The sequence below is a fragment of the Palaemon carinicauda genome, chromosome 34 (genome assembly GCF_036898095.1).
Source record: "Palaemon carinicauda isolate YSFRI2023 chromosome 34, ASM3689809v2, whole genome shotgun sequence".
Taxonomy (NCBI): Eukaryota; Metazoa; Arthropoda; class Malacostraca; order Decapoda; family Palaemonidae; genus Palaemon; species Palaemon carinicauda.
The window spans coordinates 44,702,374-44,720,622 of NC_090758.1; the positions used below are offsets into that span (position 1 = coordinate 44,702,374).

The following is an 18,249-nucleotide window of genomic DNA, read 5'->3' on the forward strand; positions in this document are numbered from 1 at the left end:
GTCTATAGAAATTCTAATTTCATCTCTGTTTGGGAGAGGAGGATCAGTGGCTGCAAGGAGGGCGATGTAAGACTCGAATGATGAGTCAGTGATTCTAGTGTCGTCATCAATCAAACGAAACCTTTGCGCTATCCAGCGTGCAACCATGTCATTGCACTTTATGTTGTGCATGACTTTCAGGAAGGAGTCTTTGCGCTTCAATCCTGACTTCTCCAGGAGTTCCAGGGTCTCAATTTTGGTTGCCAATGGCACCTCCCCTTCCCCCACGTGGAAAATGCTTAGTGTCTGGATAAGTAGGTTTTGATACTTCTCCAGAGAGTCAGGGAGAGAGCCCCCATGCAGCTCTTTCACAAAGTCTGTCACTGATGTAGTTTTCGTTGACTTAAGAGAAGCAAGCATTTTTAATTGGATTTGTAATGGGATCCTGGTTTGATATAATTCATCACCCCACTCCTGTATTGACAATAGATCCCCATCTTGGCCGGTCACTTGTTTATAGATGTTGTAACCTCCCATGAACTCCATGAAACCCTTATGAGGGAAAGTGTAATAGGAGTTGTTGAAGGAGGTGACTTTCTTTAGGAAGGCTCCAGCCAGCTCTTCTATTGGTAATTCCAAACGAAGACATAGAGCAGTCAATCTTCGATAGACCGAATGTGGAAGATTTATAAAATCATCTTTCAATCCTTTGAGAGATTCCAAAGAGAGTTCCTCCAGAAATATAGTTATTTTGTGTTGCAAGACACTTAATTCTAAATCACACGTAGATGGGTTCCTCTGCAAACGCTCCTCTAATTTGGAGATGATTAGAAGGAAAATCTGCCAGTAGAGCTCAGCCTCAGTTGTGATTCTGTTTACATCATCTGGTTTGAACATCCAAAGAATTGTGAGGAGACAGAGATTATAGGCGACTTCCCACACTATGCTCATTTTGTGTTCAGTTTTCTTAAGGAATTTTAATAGATTATCTAGCTCTTGTAAAACTGAGGAATCATTGGGTAGACTCAAGAAGTATTTTTTTACAAACTCTTCTCTTTTGTTAGCTTTAATTCCTACAAGCCGAAGATGAACAGCATTCAGAGCTGTGGGATGCAGGTGAGCATTCAGTTTCTCTTCAGCTTCAGGTCTGGTGGTAACGATAACAGTTAATTGGCTGTAGTGTTTGTTTAAAGAAAGAATATGGTTGAAAAGGTCGGATGAATTCTTATTGACCTCATCGTAGCCATCCAAGATGACCAGAGTTCTTTGACTTAAGACAGCTTCAACAAGGTCTTTATCACTGAATGAGCGATGAACTTTTTCTCCCAAAGATAATTTAATAAGCATAACAAATGTATTAATAATATCTCTTAATTCTGCATAAAAGAGCAGATGAAAAGAGCTGAGGCCTTTGATGGAGGATCTTTGGTTGGCCCAATCAGATGTTATCTTTTTCACTAGAGTGCTCTTGCCCATTCCTGCATGTCCTTTGAGCAAAATAAAACTTCCAGCGTCAGAACCCGAGGCTACATCTATTATGTCCTCCAGTAAAACCTCCTTATTCTCTCCATCCTGATTCAGTTCTATTTCTGTGAATATTTCATTCACTGGCAACTGCCTTCCACCTCCTTTCACTATTAAGGACAGTGGATTTATGGTTGTATTTCGATTCAAGACTTTTTTCAAGAATGGAACACCTTTATTCCTTATCAATGCCATCTGTTCAGAAAAGAGCAATTCCTTCTTGTACTCATCAAGGGTCTTTGGCGAAATGTCTGCATCTCTTATTTCATTGAGCTTTTTGTTGAAATTAGCAACATTTGCATCAATCTCTGTCTGGCTGACATGTGAACATATTCTGCCAACACTGCAAAGTGCTCTCTCAATTAGTGAACGGATTTCTTCAATTTTGTCAAAGAAATCTTTCTGATTTAGACTGAGAGCTTCATGAGCTATGGTGTTTCTTATGTCTTTTAAATATGTGATAAGACATTCTGGCTCTTTACCGCTTGCTGATGACCAAGCAATGTCATCTTTGCCAGCAAAGACTCCTTTACAATGTTTCAAAAGGAGACAAATAAGGGTTATATCCCACTTAGCAACATCTGGGGGATACTTCTCTAACGTCTTAAGCTGTTCTGGATAGAGCTTCTTCTTTAGTTTATTGATCTCTACCTTTTTGTTCTCCAGGTAAGTTAAGAATTTTATTTTCTGATCCCAATCTGGGTTTCCCCAGTTGAGAAACAGCCTCAACAAGGGACTTATAACCTCATCGGAGATCTTCCATAGTCTGATCTTATACCGGTCAGATTCATTGAATACAGGAGTCATCCTGTAACGAAGTAAAAAAAAAAAAAATACAATGATTAGGTATGTAATAAATTGTAATTCAAAATGTGAATAGAATTTCAATCAATTTTCCCTGCTTTTTAAAAAACCTAAATATCTTTTTCAAATATTTTTTCCTCTTATCATAAAATATCAAAGGATACAAAAACATGTATTCACACACAAACACACACACACACACGCACACACACACACACACACACACATATATATATATATATATATATATATATATATATATATATATATATATACATATGTGTGTGTGTATATATATGTACATATATATATATATATATATATATATATATATATATATATATATATTATATACACACACACACACACATATATATATATATATATATATATATATATATCATATATATACGTATTTATATATATATATATATATATATATATATATATATATATATATATATATATATAACAAAAGAAATCGAGCAAAAAAAAACAGTGCACTTCAACCTCCCTTTGGGGTTACAGTTCTCTTGCTTGAGGGTACACTTCGGGCACACTATTCTATTTAGATTATCTTTAATTATAATTTTATAGGTTGAACAGGGCACTAGCCACCAGTTGAGATACTACCACGTGAGAGTTATGGGGTTTTTTGATTGACCAGACAGTAATACATTGGATCCTTCTCTCTGGTTACGGTTCATTTTCCGTTTGCCTACACAAACGCACACTCAGTAGTCTGGCCTATTCTTTAAACATTTTCCTCTGTCTTCATACACCGGAGAACAATTAGATTACCAAACAATTCTTCTTACTTCACTGTAATAGTTCAGTGGAAACTTTTCTCTTTTTAAGGTTAGAAGAGAATCTTTTGCTATGGTAAGAATCTCTTCTAGGAGAAGACCACTCCAATATCATACCATTGCTTTCTAATCATGGGTAATGCCATAGACTCTGTACCATGGTATTCCACTGTCTTTTTGGTTAGAGTTCTCTTGCTTGATGGTACACTTGGGCACACTATTCTATGTTATTTCTTTTCCTCTTGGTTTGTTAAAGTATTTTATAGTTTATATAGGAGATATTTATTTTAGTCTTGTTGCTCTTCTTAAAATATTTTATTTTTTTCTGTTTCCTTTCCTCACTGAGCTATTTTCCCTGTTGGAGCCCCTGGGCTTATAACATCCTGCTTTTCCAACTAGGGTTGTAGCTTAGCAAGTAATAATAACAATAATCATGATAACAATAATATACTGTATATATATATATAGATATATATATATATATATATATATATATATATATATATATATATATCTATATATATATATATATATATATATATATATATATATATATATATATATATATATATATATATATATATTATACGGTGATGGCTACTAGGTCTGGGCACCAAAAATAGATTGTCTAGGAACCCTGGTCTAGGAACCAAAATATATGTTATACTATGGGTAGTGACTGGGAACCAAAGATATTATATTCTATATATCACGACTGACCAGTTGATCAACCTCTCGAATTCGAAACTCACCTGTTTGAATTTACATCAAAACTGTTACATTATAAAATATAATTAAATAACCTCCGAAATAGTTAAATAATTCCCAGGAAGCAATATATAAATCTCTGAATATCCAAAGATAGCTTAAGTACACTTAAAAGAAAATTGGGTAATTATTATTATGAATATTCAGATAGGTCCAACTTCAGTTCATAATAGGATGAGAGGAATACAATTACAAACAATGGTGAAAGTATTAATACAAAATTTACAAAAATAAATTTGTTCTGTATAAATTACAAGACTTCGAAAGAATTCACAATAAGCAAATAAATCAGTCGAAATATCACGTCACAACAAAATTGAGATTAAGACTAAAATGTTACTCTCTGAAAATTATATATTTTCTTGACATGAAAATGTTAAATCTGAATATACCTTTGACTAAGAAAGAGAAATAACACTTATGAAAATTATAGTCACCTGTTTCACTTAACGTTAAATCTGAATACAATATTTAGGTTTGACACCTAACGAAAAATATATAACCAGTCCACAGTAAAAATACCTAACCTTTCTACAGGCCCGTTTACAAAAATTCTCTGAGAATTTTTATAATTACTCACTATGATTATAAGTACTAGTGAAACCAAAACATTGAATTTTCACTGAACACTTTAAAAATAATACACTGAGCTGCTTGCGAGAGCGAGAGAGGGGATGATGGCTGTCTTAAGGCTAGGAATATCTATTTATATATATATCCCTGGGGGTGCCTTTATATATAAAACTTAGCCACTTCCAGAAACTTCCCGAAGAACTGGGAAGCGTGGGGGAATGAGCAAAGGTGTCTAAACTACCAAGTATTGTACTCTCGAACTCTTACTCACACAAAAGTAAACAGAACCTGGGTTTCCTTTGGCAACTATCACACATAGTGAGGTGACTCTTGTTCAGCTCAGCTAGTTCCACCCACCCTTTGTCCCTGAATTATGAAAAAAAGATAACTTTCTATCACTAGATTTTTTGGGAAATTTACAAAACACGTTGCTTATGGCGTATTCTCTGACAAACATGATGCAATACCTCATAAAAATATAAAAGAACATTACATAAGACCTGTTCATATTTCATATGTTCACATAACACTCTTAAACATATTACGTAAGACTTTGTAACAAAAAAACTTGAAATAAAAAGTTAATTCTTAAACATATCATTAATTTACATCTACCTTGGATTCTTCCCTCTTGTTACGGCTCATTTTATCTTTGCCTACACATACACCGGATAGTCTGGCTTATTCTTTACATATTCTTCTCTGTCCTCATACACCTGACAACACTGAGATTATAAAAGTATTGAAAATTCTCCTTCACCTAAGGGGTAACTGCACTATCATTGTTCAGTGGCCACTTTCTTCTAGGTAAGGAGAGAAGAGACTTTATCTATGGTAAGGAATTCTTTTAGGGAAAGGACACTCCAAAATCAAACCATTGTTTTCTAGTGTTGGGTAGTGGCACCGCCTCTGTACCATGATCTTCCAATGTCTTTGGTTAGAGTTCTCTTGCTCAGGGGTACACTCGAACACGCTATTCTATCTTTTTTTCTCTTCTTGGTTTGATATCAGGTGCTCTCAGTATCGGTTACAAAGTTAATAAGGCCTTTATCTTGTCGAAGGATTCCTAGCACTCGCTGGTCCATACAATTTTTTTCGTGGGGCTAGTCAAATTTATTGAAGGGGCTACTACAGCCAAAAATTTCGGGAAGAAACGTCGATAGAATCCTGCCGTCCTTAAAATACGTTATAATTGCTTCCTCAGGGGGGGGGGGGTGGATGGTCGATACTTTGCTAATTCTTTCGACATTATAGCCTACCGGATTGATTAGTCTTTTTTTCTACTTCAAATCCCAAGTACCAAACTCTCTCCTTTCCAAATTCGCTCTTCTCCAGGTTAATCAGCAAGTGTGCTCCTCAGAGGTTTTTAAATACCTTCTTCAGGATTCAGAGATGTTCTTCCTAGGTCGATGAATATACTACAATATCATCGAGATTTATGCCTGTTCCTTCTTTCAACACTAGAAGGTTATCCATTACTCGTTGCAAAGCAGCGGGGCTGTCATTAGGCCAAAAGGCCTGACGGTGTATTGATATAACCCAAATAGGGTTATAAAAGTGATAACAATTTTGCATTGTCATCCAAAAGAATTTGATAATAGCCTTTTAACAAATCAACCTTGGAGACGAACCTTGCTTGTCCTTATTGTTGAGTAGGTGGTCAATGAGCAGCAATGGGTAATTATCGGCCACACTGGTCAAATTAAACTTTCGGTAGTTTATACACATCCTAAAAAATAAGTCCAGTTTTCTCACTAATAAGTATGGAGAGCTGTAAGGGCTAGAATTCTGTTCGGCTAATCCGTTTTATTACAAATAGTCCGTTCCTTTTCTCATGGCCTTTCAGTGATACGGCGATAGTCAATACTCACGTTGTTTAAATGGTCTTTTTATTGTTTTGAGGTGTATCTCATGCTTCGTCAGGTTGGTTCGTTTTGCGAAGTATGAGACAATTTTATGGAAACTTCTGATTAATCGGCTTAATTTCTCTTGTTGCTCCTGGTTCAAATGAGTTAGTTTCTCTTCCTGGTTCTGAATGATGGAAGAAATACTCACATTACTTACGGCCTCTAACTTACATCCATCGTAGTCTTCCATGGATGGTATGGTTTGTGCCATACATACTTGTGAAGTTTCTTTCCTGTTTTCGCTTAAGTGGCTCTTCAGTCGGCAAACATGTACTCTCCTTTGCCTTTCCCTACTTCCTGGGGTTCCAGTAACGTAGGATAGGTCACTGATTATCCCCAAAATCTTTAATGGTTCCTGGAACTTGTTGGTGGGTGGGAATCTCTTTATCAGCAAGAAAATTAATACCTGTTGTCCTACTGAAAATTGTCTGCCCTTACTTGTCATATGAAGCCTTTTCTGCACTTTTTCTTAACTCGTTATAAGGTTTTCTAGGGAGATTTCCCTTCTCTCGCCAATCCTTGTCCTCAAATTCTTGACATATTCTCCATACGTTTCCTGTCGGTCCTTCAATTTTTCTGCTAACATTTCAATCAGTCATTATACTTGTCGTCCAAATACCATTCCATTCTGGGTACATACTATTCTTTCTTGATAAGCGTTATATTCATCAAATAACATCTACGGTATTCCGATATCCCATTCATTCCCTGTTTCGTTGCAGAACTTTGTTAACAAACTTATCTAAGTTTGATGAAACCTCTCTTCTGCACCTCTGGTCTCCAGATGATAAAAAGTTTATGGATGTTGATTCACATCCAACAGTTTCACTACGTCCTGAAATAATTTTGACGTTAAATTTGTTCATCAGTTACTTTGAATTATTACTGGAATACCAGACTTAGTGAAAAAATCTAGTACCTTCTAAGAGTTTTTGGGGAATGATGTTCCGAACGGGTTTGGCTTCAGGGTATCTTATCACTGGACACATCATGGTTATCATATATTCATGACCTTTTCTCTTCCTTGGTAAAGTTCCCACAATGTTGATCATTAACTTTCTTCTTTGTCTTCTTGTCTAAACGTAAGTCGTTCCTGTCCTCTTGAGGTTACTCGGGAGTCTTCCTCTTGCATATCACCAAGGGAACCCTCCTTTTGCAAAAAAATTCCTCAAAGTTCATTTCTTCTTCGATTTTTTTTTTTTTTCATCAGGCACTTTCTTCGTCATACTCCTTGTTGTCACACAACTAGGAAACAGATGCGGGAGTCCTTCTCGAGTTCAGTCATAGGAGTATACTTAAATGGTTTCTCCGTTATAATGGGAAAAAGCACGGACGGTGCTCCACCAACCTCATTACCCAGCTGGACTTCTACTTCTTCGTCAGCCAAATAATCCTTTAGTGCAAAATCAAAATTACCTGTCACAAACTCATATGACAGTTTCAAATGGCAAAAAGGGGTAACTTCTTATTTTCCTATTCCCTTCAAAATAACCGATTGTCTTGTGAGAGACTGCACCACCAACGCCTGTGTTCCTTGTATCACCACACTATGGTTGCAACTCGTGTCGAGCAATATTGGACCGGGGTTCACTCATCCCAGTCTATTGTATGAATAAATATATGGTTTAAAGGTATCCACGCTCTTTGGGTTTGTCCTCTTCATCGTGCAAATGAAGCGGGGTTTATTTTCGTCTTCACCCTTTCCGCTCTTATCACACTTACAGCAAAAAATATTAACCTTTTGCACGTCTTGGAGGAGGACGATACGACAATTGTCGCTGTGGTACTATCACAATCTGCAAAGGAACAGTATCAATGCTACTTTCTTTATAAACTTTGAACGGGTTCACATATTTATTACTGAACTGGTTTCCATGGTTCGGGGAATAATTGACACTTGGTCGGAAGAACGGTTGAAACTACATTTCTGAGGAGGGTTTACGACTGATAATATTATAATCTTCGCTCAGTTAAGCGGCTCGATCAAGTCTCCTTACCTCTCTCTCTCAAGAAGGTTTGAATATGTTTAGGAATTCCTCGTAGATATTGTTCTAGTACTATCAATTCTTCTAAATCAGCCATGTACTCACATTAGCTGCCTCTGTTCATCTCTTAAAATATTGCTGTATCTTATAAGCGTAATTAAGGAAAATAATCTTCTCGTTATTCCTCAAACTTCAGGACCTTTCATCATAATATTCAGAGGTCATATGTTGCACTTATAGTATGTTCCTCTTCACTTCTTGATACTCCTTCCTCTGGTCCTGAGATAAGGATAGATAAGGACTGCGAACTTTCCAAAGGAGTACTCTTTACAATAACTCAGACTATTTATCTTCTGGCCATTGCATCGTCAATGTGACCATTTCAAAATGATCGAAAAATTTCTCAGGAGCCTCTTTTGTGAGCCATGGAATTAACCTCTGGGTGTTCATCACAGTAAACACGGTATAGTGCATAGTAGGTTTCACCTCTGTCTGCGTTGCAGACTTTGCACTGGCATTCAACAGTTCTAATTCTCTTGTGTGTCGTGCAAATTCCATTTTCTCTTCCCTTTCTTTTTCTTCTCGTTTCTGTCTCTTTTTCGTATTTTCTCTCTTTATCTTCCATTCTCATCCCATGACTTCCTACTTCTCTGGCTTCTTCTCTTTTTGCTTCTTCTTGTCTTGTTTTGATTTCCCTCGCACGTTGTGCTACTACTTTCTCTTCTGACATCATCTTTAACTTAGTCAAATTCTACTTTGCTGCAATTTGTCAAATCTCAGTCTCTGCTTCCCTATCTGTTTCAATCTTTTGGTTTGTGGTTGATTGGTCCTTGCTTTGCTACAAATTCTTCTTCACCCTCCTCCAACAGTTCATGAACTGCTACAATATCTTCTACAGACAATTTCCCCGAGTTTATCAACGTATCTAAAGCTAGACACTTGATTTGTTCTTTAATCATCCCTCTCATTGCAAGACCACCATATGCCCTTGGAATAGAGAGCCAATGAAATATAGTTACATTAGCTTCTGAAAATTCCCGAACCTTCGAGTTTTTAAAAAACTCTTGGATATTAAACTGTCCCATCTTGTATTTTACTATATCTAATACCTCTCCAAAACTGTCCTAACAATACAAAAAATCCTATCAACACGAAATTGTTCAAACCTTTAACGAAAACACAGCCCTGTTATCATCAATACTTGAAGCAGACTCACTCGATCCCAGAAATCTGGGCACCAGAAATTTATTATATTATGGTCCCGTGGTCTGGGAACCAATATATATATATATATATATATATATATATATATATATATATATATATATATATATATATATATATATATATATTAGGCTGGTAAACTATGCATCCTATCGAGTTCCAAACTTACATTTTTGTTTTTACATTAAACCGTTTATTTTAGAAATATCAATACCTGAGCTCTGAGACAATTAAATAACGCCCAAAAAGCAATATATATTTACATTGAATATCCAATGGTCTCTTAAATACACTGAAAAAAGGCCGGTAATTATTATTAAGAACTACACAAACAGCCTCTTACTTCAATTCTTTAACTGGAATACGAGAGAGTACTGTAACATACACTGTTGATTGAAATTATACACTCTTTACAAGCAAATAAATATATAGTTTATAAAAATTACAACACTTTGAAAGAATATACATAACGAAAAATCACTCTGAATACTAAGACTGAGCAAAACTTAGATTAGGACAAAAGAAATGTTACACTGAGAATTATATAATCATTTGACTTTAAATATTATATTAGCATAAAGCCTTAGACTAAGATGAACAAAAATAAATACATATGAAAAGTATATAATCACTTTTTTTCACTTGAAATTAAATTCTACATCAACATTTCATCTTGATACTTAATGAAAATAGACAACCTTTAACACTCTAAGGATTAAACTCTCAAAAAAAAAAAATACACAAAATAGCAGATAAACTTTCAATTTAGCTCACACAAAGATAAGTCAAAATAAATTTTCTTCACATTTTGATATGAATCTCTCTGGGCCAGTTTCAAAGATTTACACAATTCCAGCACTAATTGCAACACAATAAATTCAAAATTTTGATTTTTTAAAGATTTTATCCACTTTAGACAGTAATGTAATTTTTTTTTTATAACAGTAGAAAAAGGTGAATTTTTTGGCTTTTGAGTTTGCCTTTACTATTCGTTGCAACTCAGGTTGTGTAGCTTTGTGGTTGATATACACCAATATATATGCTACCACGGCCTTAATGGGTTAATGCATAGCATTTTTACATATATACTTAGAAGCTGCTCCTTATTTTGAACTAAGTTTTCTTTGGGTGGCCAGACTCGCAATATATGCTTGGAATTTTCTTCTGGGAAAATGTCTTTATTTGATGTCCTTTTAACTACGTATCTCGTGTAGTAAAATTCTTTATTTTCATGTAGGAATGGTATTTCATCTTATTGGCAAATATTTTGTGTGAATGATAGAGGGCGTGAAATCTAATTTGTTGTTTAAGTGATGGACAGCAATTTGCGGTCAAGGTTAGATTTACTAGGTTCAGATTTCGAAATTTTTCTATTGGAGAAGGCAGATAAGAGTGCAAGACACAGAACAGCTTCTAGAGTAGTGCACTGATAGTGACGTCACTGGCAATAGTGGAGAAGAGAAGACGGTTATATGGCATTGGAAAGTCGACAGCAGCAACATGTGATGAGGTATTCTATGTGTTGCAGAATTGCGCCTTCTGAAGCGAACCAATCTCGTGTAATAGTGTTGTTGGCGATGTCTGTCATGAACCAGTGTTAAAAGTGTATCATACCTAAAACCCCTCGTAGTGCTTAGACTGTCTAGGGTTTCGGAAATATCTGAAGGACTTTTACCTTCTCAGGGAGGGGGCTGACTTCTCCACTAGTGATCTGATGCCCAAAGAACGATACTTCATTGATGCCAAAGGTACACATGTCGTACCGGACTACAAGGCCGCTTCATTGTAGATGGTCGAGAATGATGAGTAACTGCTGGGGGTGTTCCTCTTTGAAGGAAGAGAATAGAAGTAAGTCATCCACGTAACCTAAGCAGAAGATAAGGTTCTATGAGTTGCCTTTCATGAGGAGTTGAAAAGTGACTACATTATTACGAAGGCCAAAAAGAGGAGTAATTGAAGGTGAACTTACTGAAAGGGTTGGTGATGGTTGTCTTCAGGAGGTCTTAAGGGTTCATGATCACCTGATAATAGGCCTTTAAGAGGTTGAGCGAGGAAAAAAAAATTGCTTTTGCAAGTCGGAGATAATGTCATCGATGTTTGTGAGAGGATAGTGATCTTTTTCTCTCTGCAAGTTCAGATACAGTAATCCCCACAAGGGAGTAGGGAGCCTTATTTCTTCAGGAATATGTGTAAAGGCGAGGACCACGGGCCTGAGTCCTTTAGGCCATGGCCCATTTCTTTTATTCTGGTGCATGTTTGTTTAGCAATATTCAGAAGGTCCAGTGCCAGACGCCTGAACATGGCAAAGGCTGGGGTCCCCATCTCCTTCAATGGAGGATAAATACTTTCCTTCGCAACAACCTTGGCCGTTTGGTGAAGTTCAGTATGGGAGACTTACGGGTACAACGTGAGGAGGTGGGTGTAGGGACCCATGTGTGCGCTGATGTGGAGTTTGAGGTTAGAGAGGGTGGGTTGAACAGATGTCGACAAGTAGAAGTAAGTGTCGACTAATCGTAGATGCCCCACAACAACCAAGGAAATACTCGCAAAGTGGCAGTAATGTTACGTCAGCAACAAGGAATTCCCATTAGTTTTTAGCACTCTTAAATCTTAGAATAAAGGTTTAGTACCCTGGTCTGTTGATCTCAGATCCGTTGAAGGCTACCTGGTGGACATGATCAGGCGTAGAATGACCTCGTTGTATCATGGAGAGTGACTTTAGTAGGGGGGAACGGTAATCTCTGGTGTCTACAAGAAATCGCACAAACGTACCAGCAGCAAGTAAAAAGAAAAGTTAGGTGATAGAGGAAACCACTAACGCAAGCAATTGCTTACTTACACATTTTTTATCCACACACAGCCATCCACACATTTTTTCGTAGCATTGTGGCGGGATGTTTAAAAAAACAAGCCCCACACCCTGAATAACACTTACTGACAATGGTCTCCACAAAACCAACTTTCCCCTTACGTAATCTACAACCAGACTCTTAGACAAAAAGGACGAAATAAACAAAACATAACCTTACAACTATATTTCTTAAAACTAAAACCAAAAATTTCTGCATTCAAAATAAGCTTAACATAACAACCATCCACAACCAAAATAATTACACTTAAAACAAATCATTAGCTTAATAAATATACCAAAAAAAAAACCCGTAACACCATTCATGTAAAAACCCTAACAAACTTAAAATTACCCGCACACCAAACCCAATATTTGTTTATGTGTGGACCTCTTTGTCCACACAAGGGCCAACAATCCTTCCAGGCCAATGCCACAACTCTGGCAGACGCAACAATCGGTGGCAGACAGATAATTTTGTGGCAATCTGCTACACCTGCATCACTTGATTGGCAGTCTCTATCAGAACTATCATCATCATCGTCATAATTTTATAGCACAAGAACAATCAAATCAGGTTCATTAACGCAATCCAGGTCATCAACAAGCGATCAATCCCAAGAGCAGTCGTATCAAATTCCTTAAACAAGCCAGGTCGTCAACAATCAAATTCACATAAATCTTCTCCCCAAAGGAGGAATCACAGCCTGCCAAAATAAAAAAGAAAAACACTTACGAACACTTCTAGCTAACTGAACTATCGCACTATAATCAAAGATAAATAATAAATTGTTCCTATCATTCACAATCACTACAAGCAAAGATAAACAAAACTGTACTTACTCAGAAAATCAAAAAAACACTTCCACGCTGGTCGAAAAATATATATAATCCAGCGTTCACACAACTGCCTTAAGCTGCAGTCAAATAAAAAAAGCATTCGCTCCGAAACATTCACCACTGACGTAACCTAACTAAAAACATAAACAAACAGCCTCAAATATACCGACAGTCTTTTCCACTACAAACAATCATTCGCTAACTACCACTTGCTCTTCGGCGCGCACCACGGACACACAAACACACACACACACACAAACACACACACACTCTCGCGCGATTTAGCAAAACTAAAGCAAATGAAATACTCTCTCTCTCTCTCTCTCTCTCTCTCTCTCTCTCTCTCTCTCTCTCTCTCTGGATTTGGCAAAAACAAATATTAAAATAAAGCAAAAATAAATCCTCCACATTCCTCCCCCCTTACTTTGCCAAATTCTACTCACACAAAACTTACAATATTTTTTTCATTACCCAGTCGGGTACGGGACCTCTACTCCGAGTAACTGGGCCTCCATATACTCTCTCATTCACTTCTTCCTTATCACAATCATTCGCTACATTAACATTATTCCTATCTAAATCCCTATCATCTAATATATCATGTACAATCATATCTACCTCGTTCTCATCTGGCCCTATAATTACACTCATTTCTGTAAACAGTTCATCCATTTCATCAAAAACATTCTCAACTTTAGCAAAAGATTCATTCATGCTACTAATCATTCTCGTATCTCTCACTCTCGCATTCATCATCCTTTCTTTTACATCACCTAAGGAAAAGCCACACACACTATAGGTATCATTCATACTCAGCCATGATTCATCTGTATTAACACATTTATCCTCCATACTCACTTGTACATTTACACCCTTGTCATACTTATTGGTATTCTTACCTATACCTATAAATTTCCCTTGCACTTTCTCCTCACTTAAAACTTTCAAACGCCTCTTTTTCCTATATTCAACTAACACTAATTGTTTATTTTCCAGCCCTAACTTCTCATGCATACTAGGTTCATACTTGCTCATTTCCAACCAATTACTCATCCCATTCTCACAAACATTAATCCTATTCCTTCAACACACACAGGAGGACTCACCCAGCTGAACCCTCTTACACTCTAGTTTCCCGAACATCCTGGCTGATTTACTCCTTTCTTCCTACATACCCTAGCTACATGCCCATCTGCACCACATTCAGTACACTTACCCCGTGGCTCCTTGCACATTCTAGCATAATGACCATCCTTACCACAATTACCGCAAATCACATTTGTACGATTACTCCGACATCCACTCGCTATGTGCCCAGTCATACCACACCGATAACATTTTATCCCTTTCTCTTTCTTGCACTCACTAATTCTATGCCCTACCTCACCACATCCAAAACAAGCACCTAGAGCCCATCTACATTCATTCTTCTTATGTCCTACTTTCCCACATCTATAACACTTCTCTTCACGGACACAACTACCTGACCTACCTTGCGGCGCACCAGCACTCCTATCCCTCCAAACCTGATTCCCTTGCCTAAACCCTTCATTTGTCCTTACAGGTATTCCCACATTACTCGCCCTAACACTCCTATCTACTACACTATCAGCTACCCTCATCGGTCCTCTCATAACAGCATCTCTAAAACTAACAATTTCTGGCACACTTTCCTCCATTCCAGTTCTTACACTCACAGATTTACTTTCTTTCATACACCTATCCAACTCGTAATCCTCAACTATCTCTAAAATATCATCCCATGTAAATCTTTCTTTTGTCCACCTCATTTTCTCCTTCCGGTTCAAATTAACAAACTCAGCAACATTCTCGGGTACAGTAGCCAAAAACTTCTTCATTAACTCCTTATTCTCATTTATACCTTCATCCCCATACTTCTTCCTAGCTAAAGTTTCCAACCTACATACGTACATTGATATCACTTCTCCTGCATTCATCCGTGCTTCATCAAAATCATTCTTACGCTTATACTTAACACTCCCTTTCATACGATTTACCTGCTCAATTATTCTCTTTTTCACACTTTCATAATCAACGTCCCCTACACTCATTATCACTCCATACATCGTCAACAAATACCCAGTCAAATATTCTCCTAATTCCCTAGCCCAAACTCTTTTACTATCACCATACTTATCCTGACAATACCTCTCATACTCCTTGAAAAAATCATATACATCCCTACTGCTATGCTCATTGAACCTTTCACACCGAGGTACCTCTCTCATAAACACAGTCTTACACACATCACGTTCATTCTCACTGCTATCATCACTGTCTACTCCCTTATTACCTTGTTCCTCATTTGAATATAATGAATCCACTTCCACACTTAAATTCCTATCCTTAACCATTCCCTTCTTACCCTTTTTCTTACTTATCACTTTCACCCATTCACGATCGTCCTTGCTATCAGCCTGATACTTTTTCTTCTCTTTCTTCACATCACTTTTACCTTTCCTTTCATCTTTCCTCTCACCTTTCTGTTCATCCTTACTATGCCTAATTCCCTTATCTTCAATATCACCATCACTATTACTACTATCACTATCACTTCCTTTCCCATTATCACCTACCTTAACCTTCTCTTCCACTACCAACCCATGACCCGAAGCTGAGGACACTCCTCCGACTGCACCTTCACCCATTATAGTTTTCATCATCCCCATGACTTGCCCCATCATAGCTTCCATTCGTTTCTCCATTCGTTCTTCATTATCTCGCATCCTCATCTCAACACAATCTTCCACTCTCTCTACAGTTCCCTGAATTTCCCTCAGTTTCCTATGCATCTCCTCATTCTCACACCTTAACCACTTATTCTCTTGCAACAACTTCTCCTCACGCTCCTTACTCAGCCGCAATTCCTCCTTCAAAACCCTTATCTGTTCTTCCATTTTTCATCAACCTGTTCTTCAGCCTTAAATCTAATTCCTAATCCTATCAGTCCTTTGTCAAAGAGTCCAGCTTCAATCCCACCTCGGCTGTCCCTGTTCGGGCGCCAAAATAATGTGGCAGGATGTTTAAAAAAACAAGCCCCACACCCTGAATCACACTTACTGACAATGGTCTCCACAAAACAAATTTTCCCCTTACGTAATCTACAACCAGACTCTTAGACAAAAAGGACGAAATAAACAAAACATAACCTTACAACTATATTTCTTAAAACTAAAACAAAAAAATTCTGCATTCCAAATAAGCTTAACATAACAACCATCCACAACCAAAATAATTACACTTAAAACAAATCATTAGCTTAATAAATATACCAAAAAAAAACCGTAACACCATTCATGTAAAAACCCTAACAAACTTAAAATTACCCGCACACCAAACCCAATATTTGTTTATGTGTGGACCTCTTTGTCCACACAAGGGCCAACAATCCTTCCAGGCCAATGCCACAACTCTGGCAGACGCAACAATCGGTGGCAGACAGATAATTTTGTGGCAATCTGCTACACCTGCATCACTTGATTGGCAGTCTCTATCAGAACTATCATCATCATCGTCATAATTTTATAGCACAAGAACAATCAAATCAGGTTCATTAACGCAATCCAGGTCATCAACAAGCGATCAATCCCAAGAGCAGTCGTATCAAATTCCTTAAACAAGCCAGGTCGTCAACAATCAAATTCACATAAATCTTCTCCCCAAAGGAGGAATCACGGCCTGCCAAAATAAAAAAGAAAAACACTTACGAACACTTCTAGCTAACTGAACTATCGCACTATAATCAAAGATAAATAATAAATTGTTCCTATAATTCACAATCACTACAAGCAAAGATAAACAAAACTGTACTTACTCAGAAAATAAAAAAAAACACTTCCACGCTGGTCGAAAAATATATATAATCCAGCGTTCACACAACTGCCTTAAGCTGCAGTCAAATAAAAAAAGCATTCGCTCCAAAACATTCACCACTGACGTAACCTAACTAAAAACATAAACAAACAGCCTCAAATATACCGACAGTCTTTTCCACTACAAACAATCATTCGCTAACTACCACTTGCTCTTCGGCGCGCACCACGGACACACAAACACACACACACACACAAACACACACACACTCTCGCGCGATTTAGCAAAACTAAAGCAAATGAAATACTCTCTCTCTCTCTCTCTCTCTCTCTCTCTCTCTCTCTCTCTCTCTCTCTCTCTCTCTCTCGATTTGGCAAAAACAAAAATTAAAATAAAGCAAAAATAAATCCTCCACAGCATCCTAGATGTCGGAGTGGTATTAGCAGAAATGCCGGGTTGATGTGCATCAGGAAATGACCAGAGAGGACGTTGTTTCGGGAGTGAGTGAGGGGAGATATATGTGGGTGGAGGGTGGCTCTGACACAGGCCTAGCATATCTCAAGGCAGGCATCTGTGCGTTACGACACTTACGTCAACATCTGTTGGTGTTAGATAGGTCTCTTCTTTGTCATGAGTTGAGTCCCTGAGGACGGTAAAGTGCCAGTCCATAAAGTCACCGACTTTGGTGATGAGGTCCTTCATGGGTAATGTATTATCATCAGGGATGTAAGCACGTATAGTTTTGGGTGGGCTTAGTACCCAAAGGGTACGAATTAGGCTCATTTCAAGAGGAGAGCTGTCTTCTGAGGATTTATAATGATCAATACTGGTTACTTCCCTAAGAATGGGTAAAACCTTTTGGTCCCCGAACGTCTTTTAAAAAAGCTGGAAAGCTTGGCTATATAGGTGGCGAGCAAATATGAGTACAACTGCTCCTTGAGGTATTTTTTAAGGCCATCATACTCTATTGGGGCATCCACTTTGTCGCAAAGTCAATCAAAGATTTCTGGGAAGGCGTCCTCGGGATCTCAGGAAGGATGTAGTCAGCTATACTGCTTGAGCAAATAACTCTCTAGATGCGAAACAAAACTTCAAATACTGTAACTAGGTGAATCATTTTCTACTGGCAGTTTCCTCCCTGCGGTGCGCATCAAAAA

The 18,249-nt window shown here is 37.5% G+C and overlaps 3 protein-coding genes across 6 annotated transcripts in view; 2 read left to right on the forward strand and 1 right to left on the reverse strand.

Annotated features, from left to right (window-relative positions):
* The window catches only part of LOC137626513 (uncharacterized), a 10,829-nt gene extending 1,750 nt beyond the window's left edge, over positions 1-9,079 (reverse strand). The window contains exons 1-5 of the mRNA XM_068357557.1: positions 8,783-9,079; positions 7,603-7,754; positions 6,800-6,937; positions 3,866-3,886; positions 1-2,311 (exon numbers count right to left, since the gene is read on the reverse strand). The exon at positions 1-2,311 is cut by the window's left edge and continues 155 nt beyond it. Coding sequence (XP_068213658.1) covers positions 1-2,311; positions 3,866-3,886; positions 6,800-6,937; positions 7,603-7,754; positions 8,783-9,079 — 2,919 coding nt within the window. The remainder of the gene's footprint in view (positions 2,312-3,865; positions 3,887-6,799; positions 6,938-7,602; positions 7,755-8,782) is intronic.
* Positions 1-18,249, forward strand: part of LOC137627133 (tyrosine-protein phosphatase 10D-like) — a 591,968-nt gene that overhangs the window by 230,136 nt on the left and 343,583 nt on the right. The gene's annotated exons all lie outside the window — the stretch shown is intronic.
* LOC137627128 (uncharacterized) overlaps positions 1-18,249 on the forward strand; it is a 296,405-nt gene that overhangs the window by 186,147 nt on the left and 92,009 nt on the right. The window lies entirely within an intron of this gene.